Source organism: Vitis riparia, chromosome 18 (genome assembly GCF_004353265.1).
Source record: "Vitis riparia cultivar Riparia Gloire de Montpellier isolate 1030 chromosome 18, EGFV_Vit.rip_1.0, whole genome shotgun sequence".
Taxonomy (NCBI): domain Eukaryota; kingdom Viridiplantae; phylum Streptophyta; class Magnoliopsida; order Vitales; family Vitaceae; genus Vitis; species Vitis riparia.
In genome coordinates this window covers 3,309,503-3,324,467 of record NC_048448.1, presented here as the reverse complement: position 1 = coordinate 3,324,467, position 14,965 = coordinate 3,309,503, and the positions used below count along the sequence as shown (strand labels likewise).

Here is a 14,965-nt window from a genome sequence, read left to right as displayed (position 1 = left end):
ATGGGAAGTAGAGACTAGAAGAGAGGCAGAAGTAAAAATGGACCATGTCTGAATGTGAACTTATTTTTCCTGTATAAAAACATGACGCAAGTGGGCATCCACACCTAACATTTATGGAGTTCACATGGTGAGCCAGCTCACGTATTCCATGGGTTTCATTATCGATGTACACATTTTCTGAATCTTTTGGAAGCATGGGGAGGATGTGTTTTGGGGGACCAAACATCGGTCATTTGTGGGGTTGTGCCCTCGAGACGAGATATTATATTTTCCAAGAATTTAACCTGAGTTTAGTTCAAAAACATTGTCAAACAAAAAAGATGTGCGCCTTGTTTGAATCAACTTCTTTTGAGAAGTCAAAAACTTTTTTTTGTTAAAAAGTCACAACGGTTGGATAGAGCGACTGCATTTGATTAAAGACTTTGAAAGGAAAAATGCGAACTGCTGAGCTTCGTATTGTCAAACCAATTGGTCTAATTTGGAAGAAAGGCCCAGTGTATGGCCCAGTGCAAACTTTGGTACTTCCATTTTGGGCCTAGACCAACCCCCACGCTTCAGCCCAAATTTTTCTCCAATTGTACCCGTGGAGGTAGAATAAAGTTCGATGACTTTGTCCAGGGCTGGGCTTGAAAACGATGGACCATTACGCTTTATGCTTACGCATAACTTCCTCTATTTAAGGTCCATCTAGTACGAACCTGCGTTACTACGGGGCGGGTCACCCTATCACGATCGATTATTTAAAATAATTCTTATCATCATTTAAAAAATAATTAAATAAACAAGATAGAACTGGTCAAGAGATAATTTTTTTTCAAAAAATCCAAAATTTTATCTTTAAAATATTAATTATATGCAATTTGTATAATAAAAACAATATAAAAATAATTGCATATAAAATAAAAAAGTAGGGAATAAATAATGCAAACGCAAAACTTTTATAATGGTTCGGCGTAACCTGACATACATCCACTCTCTTATAACTTCAATTTTAAGTTTGAGGTTTCACTAATTCAAAATTTTCATACAAAACTTTTAAATAATACTATTGGATTATAGTTTCAATCGATCTCATTTGACTTTTGACTTCAAGCACCTTTTACAATCATTAAAAGATATTTCATTCTTAAATAATCCGTCAAGATATCCCATGCTTGAGAATTCCTAAATAACATTTCGTACTTAGATATTTCCTTTCAAAGATTTATAAATAAAAATATTAAATATTCTCACAAAATCCTAATACAAAATTTAGACTCAAATTATACAAGATAAACTATGATTGGATGATGCACTAAATATCTACAAGTTTTGCAACAAGGTGCACTAAAAAATATTTTTCCAATGCTCAAATATATTTAAGAAAAGTTTAAGAATGTTAAACTCTTAAAATAATGAAGATTGAAGGTTTTTTATAGAGGAAAAATACTAAACTAACTATTAAGGGTTCGTCCAATTGAGTTCCGGTTTGACCAATTCACTAGTTGTTGGCATTTAGTGCATGATAGGTGACCATTAGACTTCAACTGCTCCTTGACTGATATTTGACTGGATAAGGTTCAATCTTGATTAATCCAACAAACGTTTTGTAAGGGAGAAAATGGTTTTGCACTCTTCAACCAATTGAGTTGAACAGGTCGTCCAACTCCTCAATTGGTTCCTTATTCGATTCACTCAATTTAGTAGATTCATCAACCAATTGAGTCATTTTTTGCTCGACAACCATCCTTTTCAACTAAAACATTTTAAATAAGTTTGGAAAACATTTGACATAAGGTTTTAGTTGAAAACATAAAATCATTTTATTTTAAAATATTTAAAACAAAATAACTTTTTGATTATTTTTGTGCATAAGTAATGAATATAATGCATAAAAACATAGTGCACCAACAATCTTACAAAGAAATCTATGAAGCTAGGTCTTGAAAAACACTTCTCATTGAAGTTTTATTTTTCTTATTGATTTCCTTTTGACTTAATTTTGTTTTTATGACTGTTATTTTGAAAATTATCTTACTTAATCATATTTGAAACGTAATCATTAATTATAAACTTTATTTTGTTATCATCAAAATTGAGATTAATTAAACCTTAGTTTCATATAAACAATTGTCTAGATGTCCACATAACAACTAGATGATCGTCTTGTCATGTGCATATGTCCTAACTCAATAATTTTGGGGTTAAAAGCTTATTTAGCTAACCCTTATACATGTAGACCTTTTTATCAACTTTGTAACATATATTTCAATAATTTTTAAATTTAAAACACTTCAACTAAGTTGGTCAAGATTTTAACAATCCTCAAGAGTTTGTCATGAAAAGTTTAAGATACAAAATAGTTTCATATGCTAACTCTTTCTATATTCAATTTGATTTTCATCTAATTTGTAGCTATCATTTTACATAAAATATACTAATAATAAACTTGATAAGTCTTTTATTTATTTATTTTTTTTAACCCTATGCATTTTCTTTTCAACAATGAAAAAATAATAATTTCATAACTAGGATAACATTGGGGTTGCTCCATTCTAATCTTGTCATGTTTATTTATATATACTATGGACTCTGTCAAAAATAAAAAAAAATTAAAGAAGACAGGATGACCTGTCGTTCTCATTTAATTTTTTCTTAAATTTAAAATTTTAGTAAAAATAAATATAATTTATAAAAAAATATATATAAATATTTGTAATTTAATTTTACAAAAAAAATATAATTTTTTTCTATATTAAAAAAATATATATATAATAAAAAAAATCAATTAATTTTATTTTATATATCACTGGGCGGGCTGGAATAAAGTAACGCCCCAACTTATCTCCACTCACAACCACTAACCAACCACTAATACCATAAAAACTTTAATACAACAAACCCCCTTCTCACACTTTTTCTCAACAAGAGTGCTTTAATAATGGAAAAGAGCTTTTGATAATTTTTTTAGAAGTGTGCTTTTGACTTTGGGAACAGTTTGGATTCATATTCATTCGTCTCACACCTCCGAGACATAGGATCATGGATCTATTCAATTATGTCCGGACCTTTGGTGATGCATTTTGAACGACTTAAGCAAACAAACCTCTAGTTGTCCATACCATAGGCTCGTGCCCAATTCATACTAAAAGAAGCCCAATAAAATTAAATCTATTAATGGCTTGACATTTGATACCTATATATATATATATGTTTTACAATGATGTAAAACAAGGCTTTGAGGTTACCTCTCGAAATATTAAAAAATTTCGATTAATTATTTTACCGATCAATTTTATTGCCTTTAATCACAAATGAAATTATAAATATGATAACCCTTTTTTTGTTCACAATACATAAATATCTACCTTCATTTTTCACGAGAAAATAAAAATGATTTTTGTTTATTCAGAAATAAGACTTTTTGTTTTGAGATAAAAAAAAGGGTATTATTTCCTTTTTTTATTTTCAAGAAGGGAGAGTTCTCATGATTTATTTATTTTTTTCGTAAATAATGATTGTTTATGAATAGTTTTAAAAGTCATGCTCCCTTGTTTTACCATTTATTGGATCGAGTCAATTCACTTGAACACCCAAACCCAACTCCTATATCACAATTAATTAAGCTAATGTATTCATTTTGTAAGAATTAATGCTAATTTAATTTTCCTTTTTGTCATTCTTATCAAATAGGTATTTTTTTCCCCACTTTTGAAAAGGTTGAAATTATTGGAGCCTCTCTCCAAGTATGAATAAGTGGACATCTGATCGATACCATAAATGTTTCTCCATTACTCACAACAATCAAATCAAACGTGTTCATTTTGAAATGTTGATTTTGCAAAGCCACAAGTCCTAGTCCTTGTCTCAAATCAAAATCATGGTACCATATTTGTGGAATTTGGGGTCCTCAATTTATAATTAAATCCAACCGGATCGATTCACTTTCCCTTTCAAGTGGGGTTGGTTTCTTTCCAAACCACGGGATTGTTGATTTCGCATTTAATATGAATGCAAAGTACAAAATTACGAACATAAATAATAAAAATAATAAGATTATGAATAAGTCACACTAAAAATAATCTATTCAGTATTAAATTTTTATTAAGTTATTACTCGATAATATCTGGTAAAACTTAATGATTTAAGTTGATTTTAAGTTAAATTATATTAAGTGATTGACTTAAAACATATTACTTAATTATTATTTGAAGTATTAAGGTTATTTGATAAAATTTGTTTTAAATTATGATATATTTAACTTTGTTGATTATAATGAAGATTGTGGAGTAACAAAACAGATTGCAAGGGTAATTAGAAAAAATAAGAATAAAAAAATAAAATAAAGGTGTGGATTTAAAAATATGTTAATTATTTTTACTTATTACTTAAAGTTGTTTTAGAATTTAAATTATACCATTAAGTCATTTTATCAAATATATTTAATTTACTTAATGATTTAAATTAATTTATTAAATCAAGTTATCAAGTTGGTTTACCAAACACCTAATTAAAATATTTGTTTTTACACTTGAAAATAGTAAACTTAATGAAAATGAAAGTAGTCCATTAGAATTTTCTATTGGATCTCATTTTAAACACTATGGAAATTCAAATAAAACTATATATATATATATATAAATCAATAAAAAATATAACCACAAAAAACTGAGCAAAAACTAATCACAAAAAATCTATTTAAAAATTATAAAAGACAGGAAAAATGTAAAGATTTTGGAGAAAAAAGAAATACGAGAGAATGTTGCCCAGTAACATTTGAAATAGATAAGACCTTCATCAATTAGTTTCTATTGTCTAATTTATATTTTAGGGGTTCAAACTTCATTGAGAAAAGTGATGAATTTGTGACGAAAATAAAATTTATTTTTAAAAGAAACAAAAGAGAAGTAAAAAATGTCTAAATTGATAATTTTTCTTATGCCCCAACACTCCTTATTCTACTATTTTAAGTCGTGAAGAACAATACGTTGAAAGATATTGAAAATACTTTCTATTATTATTATTAATATTAGTTTCGTCTAACTTACTTTATAGGGTTTCAAAAATTTCATTAGTTATTTTAATTATTACTAAGTTTTATCATAAAATTCTCTTAATCTTAATTTTATGAATTAGATATCAAAGAAGAATGTGCCGTCAAAGAAATTATCATATATCGTTAGTTTGTCATTTGAATGGAAATGAGAAATTTATTTTTATTTGTTTTCAATTTATCAAGCATTTGAGTATTTTTAACCGTTTTTTTTCCCCTATACTTCCATTCAATAGTTTCAATTTAGCAATAGAAAATCAGAATTCAGATTAATAAGGAAATAGAAAATTAATAGTCGCACTACGCATCATGAATTCAAAACCTAACGTAATTTTCAATTAATGAGATATGGATAAGAGAAGTCCCATGTCACCCAAGTTACCAAAATGGCCAACTCGGTATCCTGTCTCACCATGCGGCGCAAGTTAGTAGTTACTACCGACTCGACACGTGTCGCCAGATCCAGCTCCCTCCAAATGTGCACCCCACACCCTCACTCACAAAATAAAAATAAAGTAAAGAAAAAGAAAAGGAAAAGGTTAGTGAGAGAGTAAAAAAAAAAAAAAAAAAGAGGAGAGAGGAAAAAGGAGAAAAGGTAAAGAGCGAAGACAAAGGAATCGAGAGTCGGCGCTCATGTCTTCGCCGACCAAACTTCACGTCCTTTTCACCTCTCAGCTTCCACTCCACACCACCAAACCTTTTCTCCTTCTCTCTCTTCAACTATCCCTGATCTTCTATATATTTTTCAGATTTCAGCCTCTTCCTTTCTGATTCTTTAGTTCTTTCTCTCTCTTTATACTAATTGGATCTTCCGTGATTATTTTTTTTTACTGATCGGAAGATGTCCGTTTTTTTATTTTAGTTTTTTCTTTTTCTTTTTTCCCCTTTTTTCTTGATCTAGGGTTTCGTTTCTGGTATTGATTTTTTTCCCCTCTTTTGATTTGTTCGTTTCTTTTCCCTGGCTTTGAGGCGTTTGTTTTGTTTGGATATTGATCCTTTCGCTAAAGCATGAGAGGAGTGGTTGAGCAATCTGTTGTTGAGAGGTGTGAAGATGGGGATAAGGAGAAGAAGAAAAGGCGTCGACCTCGGCGCTCTAAACAGAACGCTTCTGCTTCAGGTTTGATATTCGCATCTTTTAGTTTTTGGTTAATCTGCGAGTGATTCTTATGACAGTGGGTATCCTATTTGGGTGCTATGATTCAGCTCGGAGGAAATCGGATTTTTATTAAAAAAAAAGAAAAGTAATTTGTGGGTTAGGGTATTTTTGCCCCTTCTTTTATTGCTAATACTAGTAATACCTGTGGAGAAACTTCTGGCTGTGATTTGGACTCTTTGAATACCATACGACTGCACCAGCTTAAAAAATTGTAGAAACAGATTACTGGAGACAGGAATTTTTTGGCATTAGTTTAAATTTCAATTGGAATGGCTTTTGCAAGGGTTTAGGTTTGGTGGTTTACAGGGAGAGAGCAGCGCACCTAGTTTTCCTGTTATATCCTTCCAGATAACTACCCATCTATGTTGCCTGGTTGTTGTGCTGTAGGGTATGTAATCCTACAGGTAAACACAACTTTAGGTTGAGAAGCAATTTGGCATGAGCTTGCTTCCAAAATGATCCTTTGATACTGGAAAGCAATTAACCAATTCGATCTGAAAAATAAATTAAATACCTCATCCACCACAAAGTTGACTGTTCTACTGTGAGAGGGTTGCCAGATTATATGAGCTAAGAGCCTAAGAGTACCATTTATCACTGCTTACCTTCAGTTGCTCTTTTATTCTCTTGAAAGGATTAAAAAATACAAGCATGACAATATTTTCCAAATATGCGTTTTTCCTCTGGAACAACATCTCCTTGATGTGGTTTCTGGTTGAACATGAAAGAAAAAAACAGTGTTCCCAAGGTGGTGGATTTAGTTGTACTGTTGTAGGCTTGTAGCTGTGTTATTTTATTTGGTTTTCATATCCATTGGTGTATTTATACACTATAAGACTGGGGAAGAAGCTATACTAAAGAGATAAACTGCTTAAGTAAGATTTTAGCTCAAATTTCAATTCAGCGAAAATACCCTCAAGTTACATCTCACCTCCTAGTTGCCTATGAAGCATCATCTCCCGAAAAAAAAAAAAAGGAGAAAATTTGAAGGAAGGTGTTATCTTAATGCCAGAGTCCAAATGGAAACTTTTCCAGATTATGGATGATGCACTGTCTCTACCTTTTTAAATTGTTATGTATCTTGTAAACTATTTTTCTTCCATTTTGATCAATGCTGCCTATTAAAAAAATCCATTTGGTTCAAAGATAAACTCCTCTCTGTATCTCTCTCTTCTCGTTCTGCCCTCTACCTCTTTCCTAGGTGCATTTATGTGAGCGATCCGTCTATTGACTGCCAATCTCACACCCTTTCATTTTTATTTTTATGAAGCAACATGTAGTTCAGCAAATGAAATGCGTGGGGAAGTGTCAGAATGCTTGGCAAATGGTAGCATATCAAATTATGATACCACATCAATGAGTTATTCCTCATCAAAGCAGGGTGGGTTGGAGACTGATCCTTTAGACAACCATGGCTTGCACAAAGCATCTGATGTGGCTTTCACTTCTCTGCCAACAATGCATTTGAATGAACAAGCACTCCATGCGGAGGTTGGAAGCATGAACAATCAGCATATATTTCCTTCTGATCCTAGTGGAGGAATGTGTTCTAAATCTTGTCCTGTGCCCATCGATTGTGAACAGTCAATTCAGTCATTTACAAACAAAAATGTCCTTTCTCCCTATCAGGATGAGGGTTGTGCTCAGAGAAAATATTTTGCTCCACACTGGTCTACTGAGGCTGTTAACGAGGCTTTAGAGGTTAGTCTACGAATGGTTTTCTGTTTAGATTCTTGATAACTAAAATTGAAATGTGTATCTTTACTCAATTCATTTTAAAGGTATTTGGATGTATCCTCAGATAATAAATAAACTCTTTGCGTGTGTGGTTTTTGTCGTTTTGCAGAAAGGCAATGTCTTCAGAGCATCATTTCGTGTGAATGCATACAATAGACTCGAGGTGGGCAATAAGTTTTCTTTCTTTTTTCATTCTTTCAATAGTATGATTGTAAGGATTGTAATTGCTCCTCATGTAAATTCACGTTTTAGCAACGCGTCTTCGATTTTTTAGGCCTACTGCACAATAGAGGGAGTGAAAACAGATGTTCTCATTAGTGGACTTGCTTCTCAGAATAGAGCTGTAAGTTTGTAGTTTATTTATTTATTTATTTTCTAATCTGTCTTAATTTTTTATTTGTTTCTGATTTTATGGATGAAAAGTGTTTGAACCATTTATTGGTTATCAAATTCTTAAATCCATGCCAAGCATTGGGTGTCTATATATATATGTACATGTATTCTCTATTCTTAGCAATTTTATTTATGTTTTTTGAGCTCTGTTATTGTTGCACAAGTCTTAATAGTCGACTCCTAGAATATTTGAAGATATAATTTGGAATAGTTTTTTCTTGTGGATAAATTTGTAAAATGCTTCTTTTTTGGTGGCATTTATTTTTCCAATGATATGGACACTAATAACGAGTTAACACTCTACTGATACCAACATACTGTTATGTAATTTAATCTCTATTTTTTTTAAGGTACTTCTTACCATTTGGTTTAGCTGACCATCACAATTGGAGAGGAGACATAAGTTTTACACCTAAGAGTATCAACATTAAGGTTTTAACTTTCATCTTGTGCTTCTAACAGATGAGGTTATTGGTGCATACGGAAAAAAGTTGGTAGTTTGTATGTTGGTTGTTGACTAGTTGATCAAGTTGGAGTATAGCATAATTGTAAATTAGAATTATGGATTGATTCTTTAGAATGGGAAGGGGTTTAGGATAAGTAGTACTAAAACAGAATATATGGTATTTACCAAACTAGAAATAAAAACTGAGGAGTAGCGACAAGTTTTTTATAAGGAGGGAGTGAAAGTGATGGTTAGAAAGTGTCAAAATGCCATAGTTTTCTTTATTAGTAGTCTTTTGAGGAGGAGGGAGAGTTTGTGTGTGTGTGTGGGTGGTGGGGTGATTATCTGGAATGTGAGGCAGAGTGAGAGAGAAGCAGTACAGATACCCTTATGGAGGGTTGTGAGATTGCCAATACTTTGGGACATTTCTAAGGCTCTGAATTGATGAGACTACTATTGGTTTGTATATTTTGGCATTAAACAAATGAAAAAAGAGGATGGGTGTATGTGAATTCCATTACATTTTAGTTTTTAATGTTTAATAGGCAAACTTAATAGGGGGAAAAATGGAAATAAGAACAATTGATTTAGTTAAGAAGATAGAGAGATGTCAGTGAACTCCAGTGGTTGGACATTAGTTTGTTTTTATTTCATTATTTTTTATTTTTTTATTTTTTCATTTGGTCAATTTACTCAAGCTGGTTGGGTTTATGGCACGATGTAGACCACTATTGCAGTGTTCTTTTTTGAAGTTTTTCTCTTTTGAATAGGCAAGTATTAAGTTTATTAAGAACACCAACAGTGGGGGTTTTAGGCAGTAGCAGGAAAAGTACAAGAATCACCAAATAGAACAAGGAAAAGGAAAATAAGAATCTGTGGATACCCAACCCTTAGGCCATCCAAAACCTATCAATGAAATCTAAAAGGATAAGCTCTGTTTCTTCATAGATTTCATTGATGAGAGAAGAAAAGATTTAAGGAAGATGCATCTTTCAAATGGAGCTCCAAATGGTCTAGCCTTTAAAGATGTTGTGACTTCAATCCCTCCACAAACACCGATACAAGCTTGAGACCGCCGTTTGCAATGCTCATCTTTCAGCCTTCCATACAAAATTATCATTTACTGACTGGACTTGTGCTTAAAAGATATCAAAGATAGAGGTGGCAGAGCCCTTAAGCTACGAGCCATCTAGCATTGAATACAATGTGGTCAGCTGAAAGAAGTAAATCATTTTTCAAAGTACAAAATTGTGAGAAGAAAGAAAAAGGGGAGAAAAAGGTATTGGTTCTATAAAGATTTGATGAGTAGAGCTTTCCCCCCCGTTTAAGACTAGTTTTGTAAATATGAATTATTGTGTATCCTAGATCCTCAATGGACACTGCTAAAATCTTTAATCATTAATACGTGCCTCATGTTGACAAAGTCATGCCACAACTTTAATATTTTTTCCCTTCTGCTGTCTACTGGTTTTTAGCTTGACATAATGCAAATCTTATGTTTATTTAGAACTTTAGTTCTTCCTTTTCAATTTCAAGGCCTGATATTGAAATTTCTATAAGATGATCCAGTTGTTTCTATATTTCCTAAAAATTGCAATTATATAAATGTGCTGCTATCATTGCCTTCTCGTTAACCAAGAAAAAAGAAGAAGAAAAACTTAAGTTACTAGTATCAGTGCCATAATTGTGTGGAGATGGCGTTTCCTGTCCCAGTCCTGATTGATAAAATAATTTGGATGTGGAGATGATTTTTTACATTTGATTTTACCATATTATTAGATGGTTGAAAATTTATTAAGCAATAGTCTTAAAATTTTATATCAGAGGGAGCGTGGTGAGTTTTGTCAAGAGGTTATTGGGCAATATAGTCTTCATATTTTACGTCAGAGAGATCATGATGAGTTTTGTCACGAGCAGTTTTCCCCGTAGGATGCGGTTTTTTTTTGTGTATTCGCCCTTTATGGTTTTTGTTGCTTTGTATACATTGTATATACTTTTTTAATACAATTTCCATTTACCTATCAAAAAAAAAAAAAAAAAGTTTTCCAGGTCACACACTTCTTATGGTGATCTTATGGTGCTTGACTGTTAAACCTTGGGATCATTCAATTTTGAATTTTGTGACTTGGTTGCATGCTTCAAATTACTTTCTTTAAAATTGTTTTTGAATATTATGCTGAAATTGCACTTATTCAGAAGAATCCTTGAGCAGATAAAATATGCAGTAATACCTGTCCCCTGGGTCTGACTCAGTTGCCCACCCTAGCTGTTGGGGTGGGGGTGTTGGGGGTTGGGGAAGCTCCAGGTTTGGTTTCAGGCACCCAAAAAAAAGGTTTCCTGTTCCCCCACCCACCCACTGCACTTTCTTTAGGTTCCAGATCTACCAAAATTTTTTATCTTGATGTTTTTTTTCCACTTCTTTTGAGGGATGGGAGGAGTATTGATGGAATCAATTCTTTCATGTAGGTAGAAGGAGACATTGTAGCAGTTAAAGTTGATCCTTTCTCATTATGGAGCCGGATGAAAGGGTCAACTGTGTTTCCTAACAATGCTGGTCTAACAGAAGATCATAACTTGCTTCCTGATGTTACTTTTGTTGGTGATAGCTGGAAAGGAAAAGGCAAGGTAGATGTGAATTGTGATTTTGGCCATGAAAGAAATCACTTCCTTCTTCATGAAAAGGGGTTTCCCTACGAAGATAATGCTTTTTCAGCGGAGAATATTTCCCAAGAACCAATGGGCCATAATCATGTTAATGGACATCACCCCCCTGTCTTTGGTCCTTCACATGTAAGTTGTTTTGGTGAGCGAAGCAACATGGACTCATTGGAGAAGATTTGTGCTGCAATTAATTCATTCCCATCAAAACGACCAACTGGCAGTGTTGTAGCCATCATTGAGAGGTCTCCTCGTCGGGTTGCTGTTGTTGGTTTTCTTAGTGTTAAGCAGTGGCTTTCTAGCCGTGTACTTCACAGAAAGGGCGCTAAAACGAACAAAACTTATTTGTCACTGTCTGATAGTGAGTATATCCAGTTGACACCAACTGACCCTAAATTTCCAAAGATGGTGGTACCTGTGAAAGGCTTGTCTGACTGCATCAAGAAACGATTGGAAGATGGTGATGCATCAATGGAAACGGAGCTTGTAGCTGCACAAATCAGTGATTGGGGGGAGGAAAGTTCTCTTCCCCTAGCTCATGTCATGCATATTTTTGGGCGAGGTGGGGAAATAGAACCAAGAATTGCTGCAATTTTATTCGAAAATGCAATTCATCCTTCTGAATTTTCCCCTGAATCTCTTTCCTGCCTTCCACGTATTCCTTGGAAGGTGCCACAGGAGGAAATTGAGAGAAGAAGAGATCTTAGAAATTTGTGCATATTTACTATTGATCCTTCTACTGCCACTGATCTTGATGATGCTCTATCAGTTGAAAAGTTATCTGGTGGCAATTTCAGAGTGGGGGTCCATATTGCTGATGCATCATATTTTGTTCTACCCGACGGAGTCTTAGACAGAGAAGCACAATCTCGATCTACAAGTGTCTATTTGCTGCAGCATAAGTTGCCAATGTTGCCACCATTGCTTTCTGAGAATTTGGGTTCACTTATTCCTGGAGTGGATAGACTTGCCTTTTCCATTTTCTGGGATATTAATCTTGCTGGGGATGTTGTAGATCGTTGGATTGGCCGTACTGTGATACAATCTTGTTGCAAGCTTTCATATGAACATGCACAGGGCATTATTGATGGAATGTTTGATGTGGAGGGTTCCAAAATTCTGGGAAATGACTGTCCCCAATTGCATGGCCATTTTAAATTGCCTGAAGTGATAAGATCTATTAAATATCTTTATGCAATTTCCAAAACTTTGAGGGCCAACAGGTTTAATGACGGCGCACTATTGCTGGATGGCGCCAAAGTTATTCTCTTGTTTGATGAACATGGAGTTCCATATGACAGCACATTTTCTGTACGGAAGGACTCCAATTCTCTTGTTGAGGAGTTTATGCTTTTGGCAAACAGGACAGCTGCAGAAGTCATATCTAGAGCTTTTCCTGATAATGCATTATTGAGAAGGCACCCTGAGCCTAATTTGCGAAAGCTTAGGGAGTTTGAAGCATTTTGTAGTAAGCATGGTTTAGAATTGGACACCTCTTCTTCTGGTCAGTTTCATCATTCGCTGGAGCAAATTAGGGAAAAGCTCAAAAATGACTCTGTGTTGTTTGATATTCTCCTTTCATATGCTTCGAGGCCAATGCAATTGGCAACATACTTTTGCAGTGGTGACTTAAAAGACAACAAAAACGAGTGGTCTCATTATGCCCTGGCTGTTCCTCTTTACACCCATTTTACATCCCCACTGCGTCGATATCCTGATATCATAGTACACCGGACATTGGCTGCAGCTTTAGAAGCTGAGGAATTATATCTGAAACATGGGGCAAAAATGCAAAAGGTGAAGAATGGGGAGGAAATGGGAAGATGTTTCACTGGTATTCACTTTGATAAGAATGCTGCAGAATCTGTAGAAGGTCAGAAGGCACTATCAGTTGCAGCATCAAAGCACCAACTTCCATGCACAGAAATACTTGCAGATGTTGTTGCTTATTGCAATGAGAGAAAGCTGGCTAGTAGGCATGCTAAGGATGGCTGTGAGAGACTCTATATGTGGGTTCTGCTGAAGAAGAAAGAGGTATTTTTTCCTTTCTTTTTCACTCTTTATCTTCAGCTTGATTTGTGTAGTGATCATTTGCCTCTCTGGTAACAATCTGCATGACTAGCTTGTCTTCTGTGCTTTTCCAGGTTTTATTGTCGGAAGCTAGAGTTTTGGGTCTGGGTCCAAGATTCATGTCCATTTATATTCATAAGCTTGGTGTGAGTTGTTACTTGCTCCTTTTATATGGCTCCTCCCCACTCTGCCGCCCCCCCACCTTCTCTCTCTCTCTCTCTCTCTATTTTTTATTTTTTTTAATGTAGAGCATCAGTTTCTTATGCTAATATATACATATTTCTAGATTGAGCGACGCATTTACTATGATGAAGTCGAAGGCTTGACGGTAGAATGGCTTGATGCTACATCCACATTGGTAGTCAATTTATCCACAAATAAATGTTCTCGTTGGAGGGGGAATCAATGGAAGTACAGGCAACTTGAAGATGTTGCATGGGTTATTCGTCCATGCAACTTGAAGCAGGAGGTGGATGCGTTTGGAGACACTGTTAATGAGTGGGGTGCAACAACAGTGGGAAGAGATGCTAGTGTTGCATCCTTGCGCCCAAGGTGCACATCTGAATCTGGTGTTTCAGATGCTAATGAAATTGACCCTTTATTTTTTCCTCTCACAGTTCGCACCCTTTCAACAATTCCAGTAGTTCTTCATGCTGTTGGCGGTGATGATGGACCTCTTGATATAGGGGCAAGGCTGTACATGAGCTCATATTATGGTTGATTTGGAGGGTTTTGGATTGTGAGGCTAAAGCATTGCTAGTAGTTCCAGACTTGGGAAGCTGAAGAAATCAGAGCATGTTTTGGAACAGGGAAGGTCTGATGATGTAGATACGTAGTTGGTGTATAGTTTTAAGTAGTTTTTTTAATGGATTAGATTGGCTGATGCAATATGAATCTGCTTGGGTGTTGAATGTGAACATCTGGTGGGAGGTGTAGATAAGGCTGGAGATTTCTCTGTGGCTATGTGTAGTGGCTGTTTTTAACAAAGCTGCTTGCGGGGGAATATGCCCTTGTTTTTTATATAGGCCAGTTCCTTCCCGTTCAAATATCTGGTACACTTCAATTTTGATAGTGCCAGAGACACCAGAAAAATCATGCTATATTGGTAGTTATAATTATCCTCTAACAGCAGGCATTTTGAGTGGCCTGGTCTGAGTTTTATTTCATATATTTTGACACTTTTGACGTTACTACTCTACATGAGTGTTGAATAACAAGGTTGGCCCTCTCTTGATATGAACGGAAATGGTTATCCTCTCTTGTTATAGCTGTTGATTGATATGATATAAAGCTTGTTTGTATCCTTTCAATTGCAATCAACTGCCATATGGGTCTGCTCTGTTTTGTGATAGCTGCATGGATCTTTGCTCTGCTTCCATGGGAGGCCAATTTGACAATGAATACGCTTGGTGGTACCCTGGTAATGTCGGCGGTCAGCAGCTGGGAACCTATCTCAATATCAATTATGTGGCGA

At 34.4% G+C, this 14,965-nt stretch overlaps 1 protein-coding gene across 1 annotated transcript; it reads left to right on the top strand.

Annotated features, from left to right (window-relative positions):
* Nucleotides 1–5,603: 5,603 nt before the first annotated feature.
* On the top strand, nucleotides 5,604–14,807 carry LOC117907956 (DIS3-like exonuclease 2). The gene is made up of 7 exons (XM_034821643.1): nucleotides 5,604–6,149; nucleotides 7,459–7,889; nucleotides 8,035–8,088; nucleotides 8,200–8,268; nucleotides 11,230–13,455; nucleotides 13,566–13,637; nucleotides 13,778–14,807. The coding sequence occupies exons 1-7, from the start codon at nucleotides 6,041–6,043 to the stop codon at nucleotides 14,210–14,212; spliced, it is 3,396 nt and encodes a 1,131-aa protein (XP_034677534.1). The 5' UTR covers nucleotides 5,604–6,040; the 3' UTR covers nucleotides 14,213–14,807.
* Nucleotides 14,808–14,965: the final 158 nt, after the last annotated feature.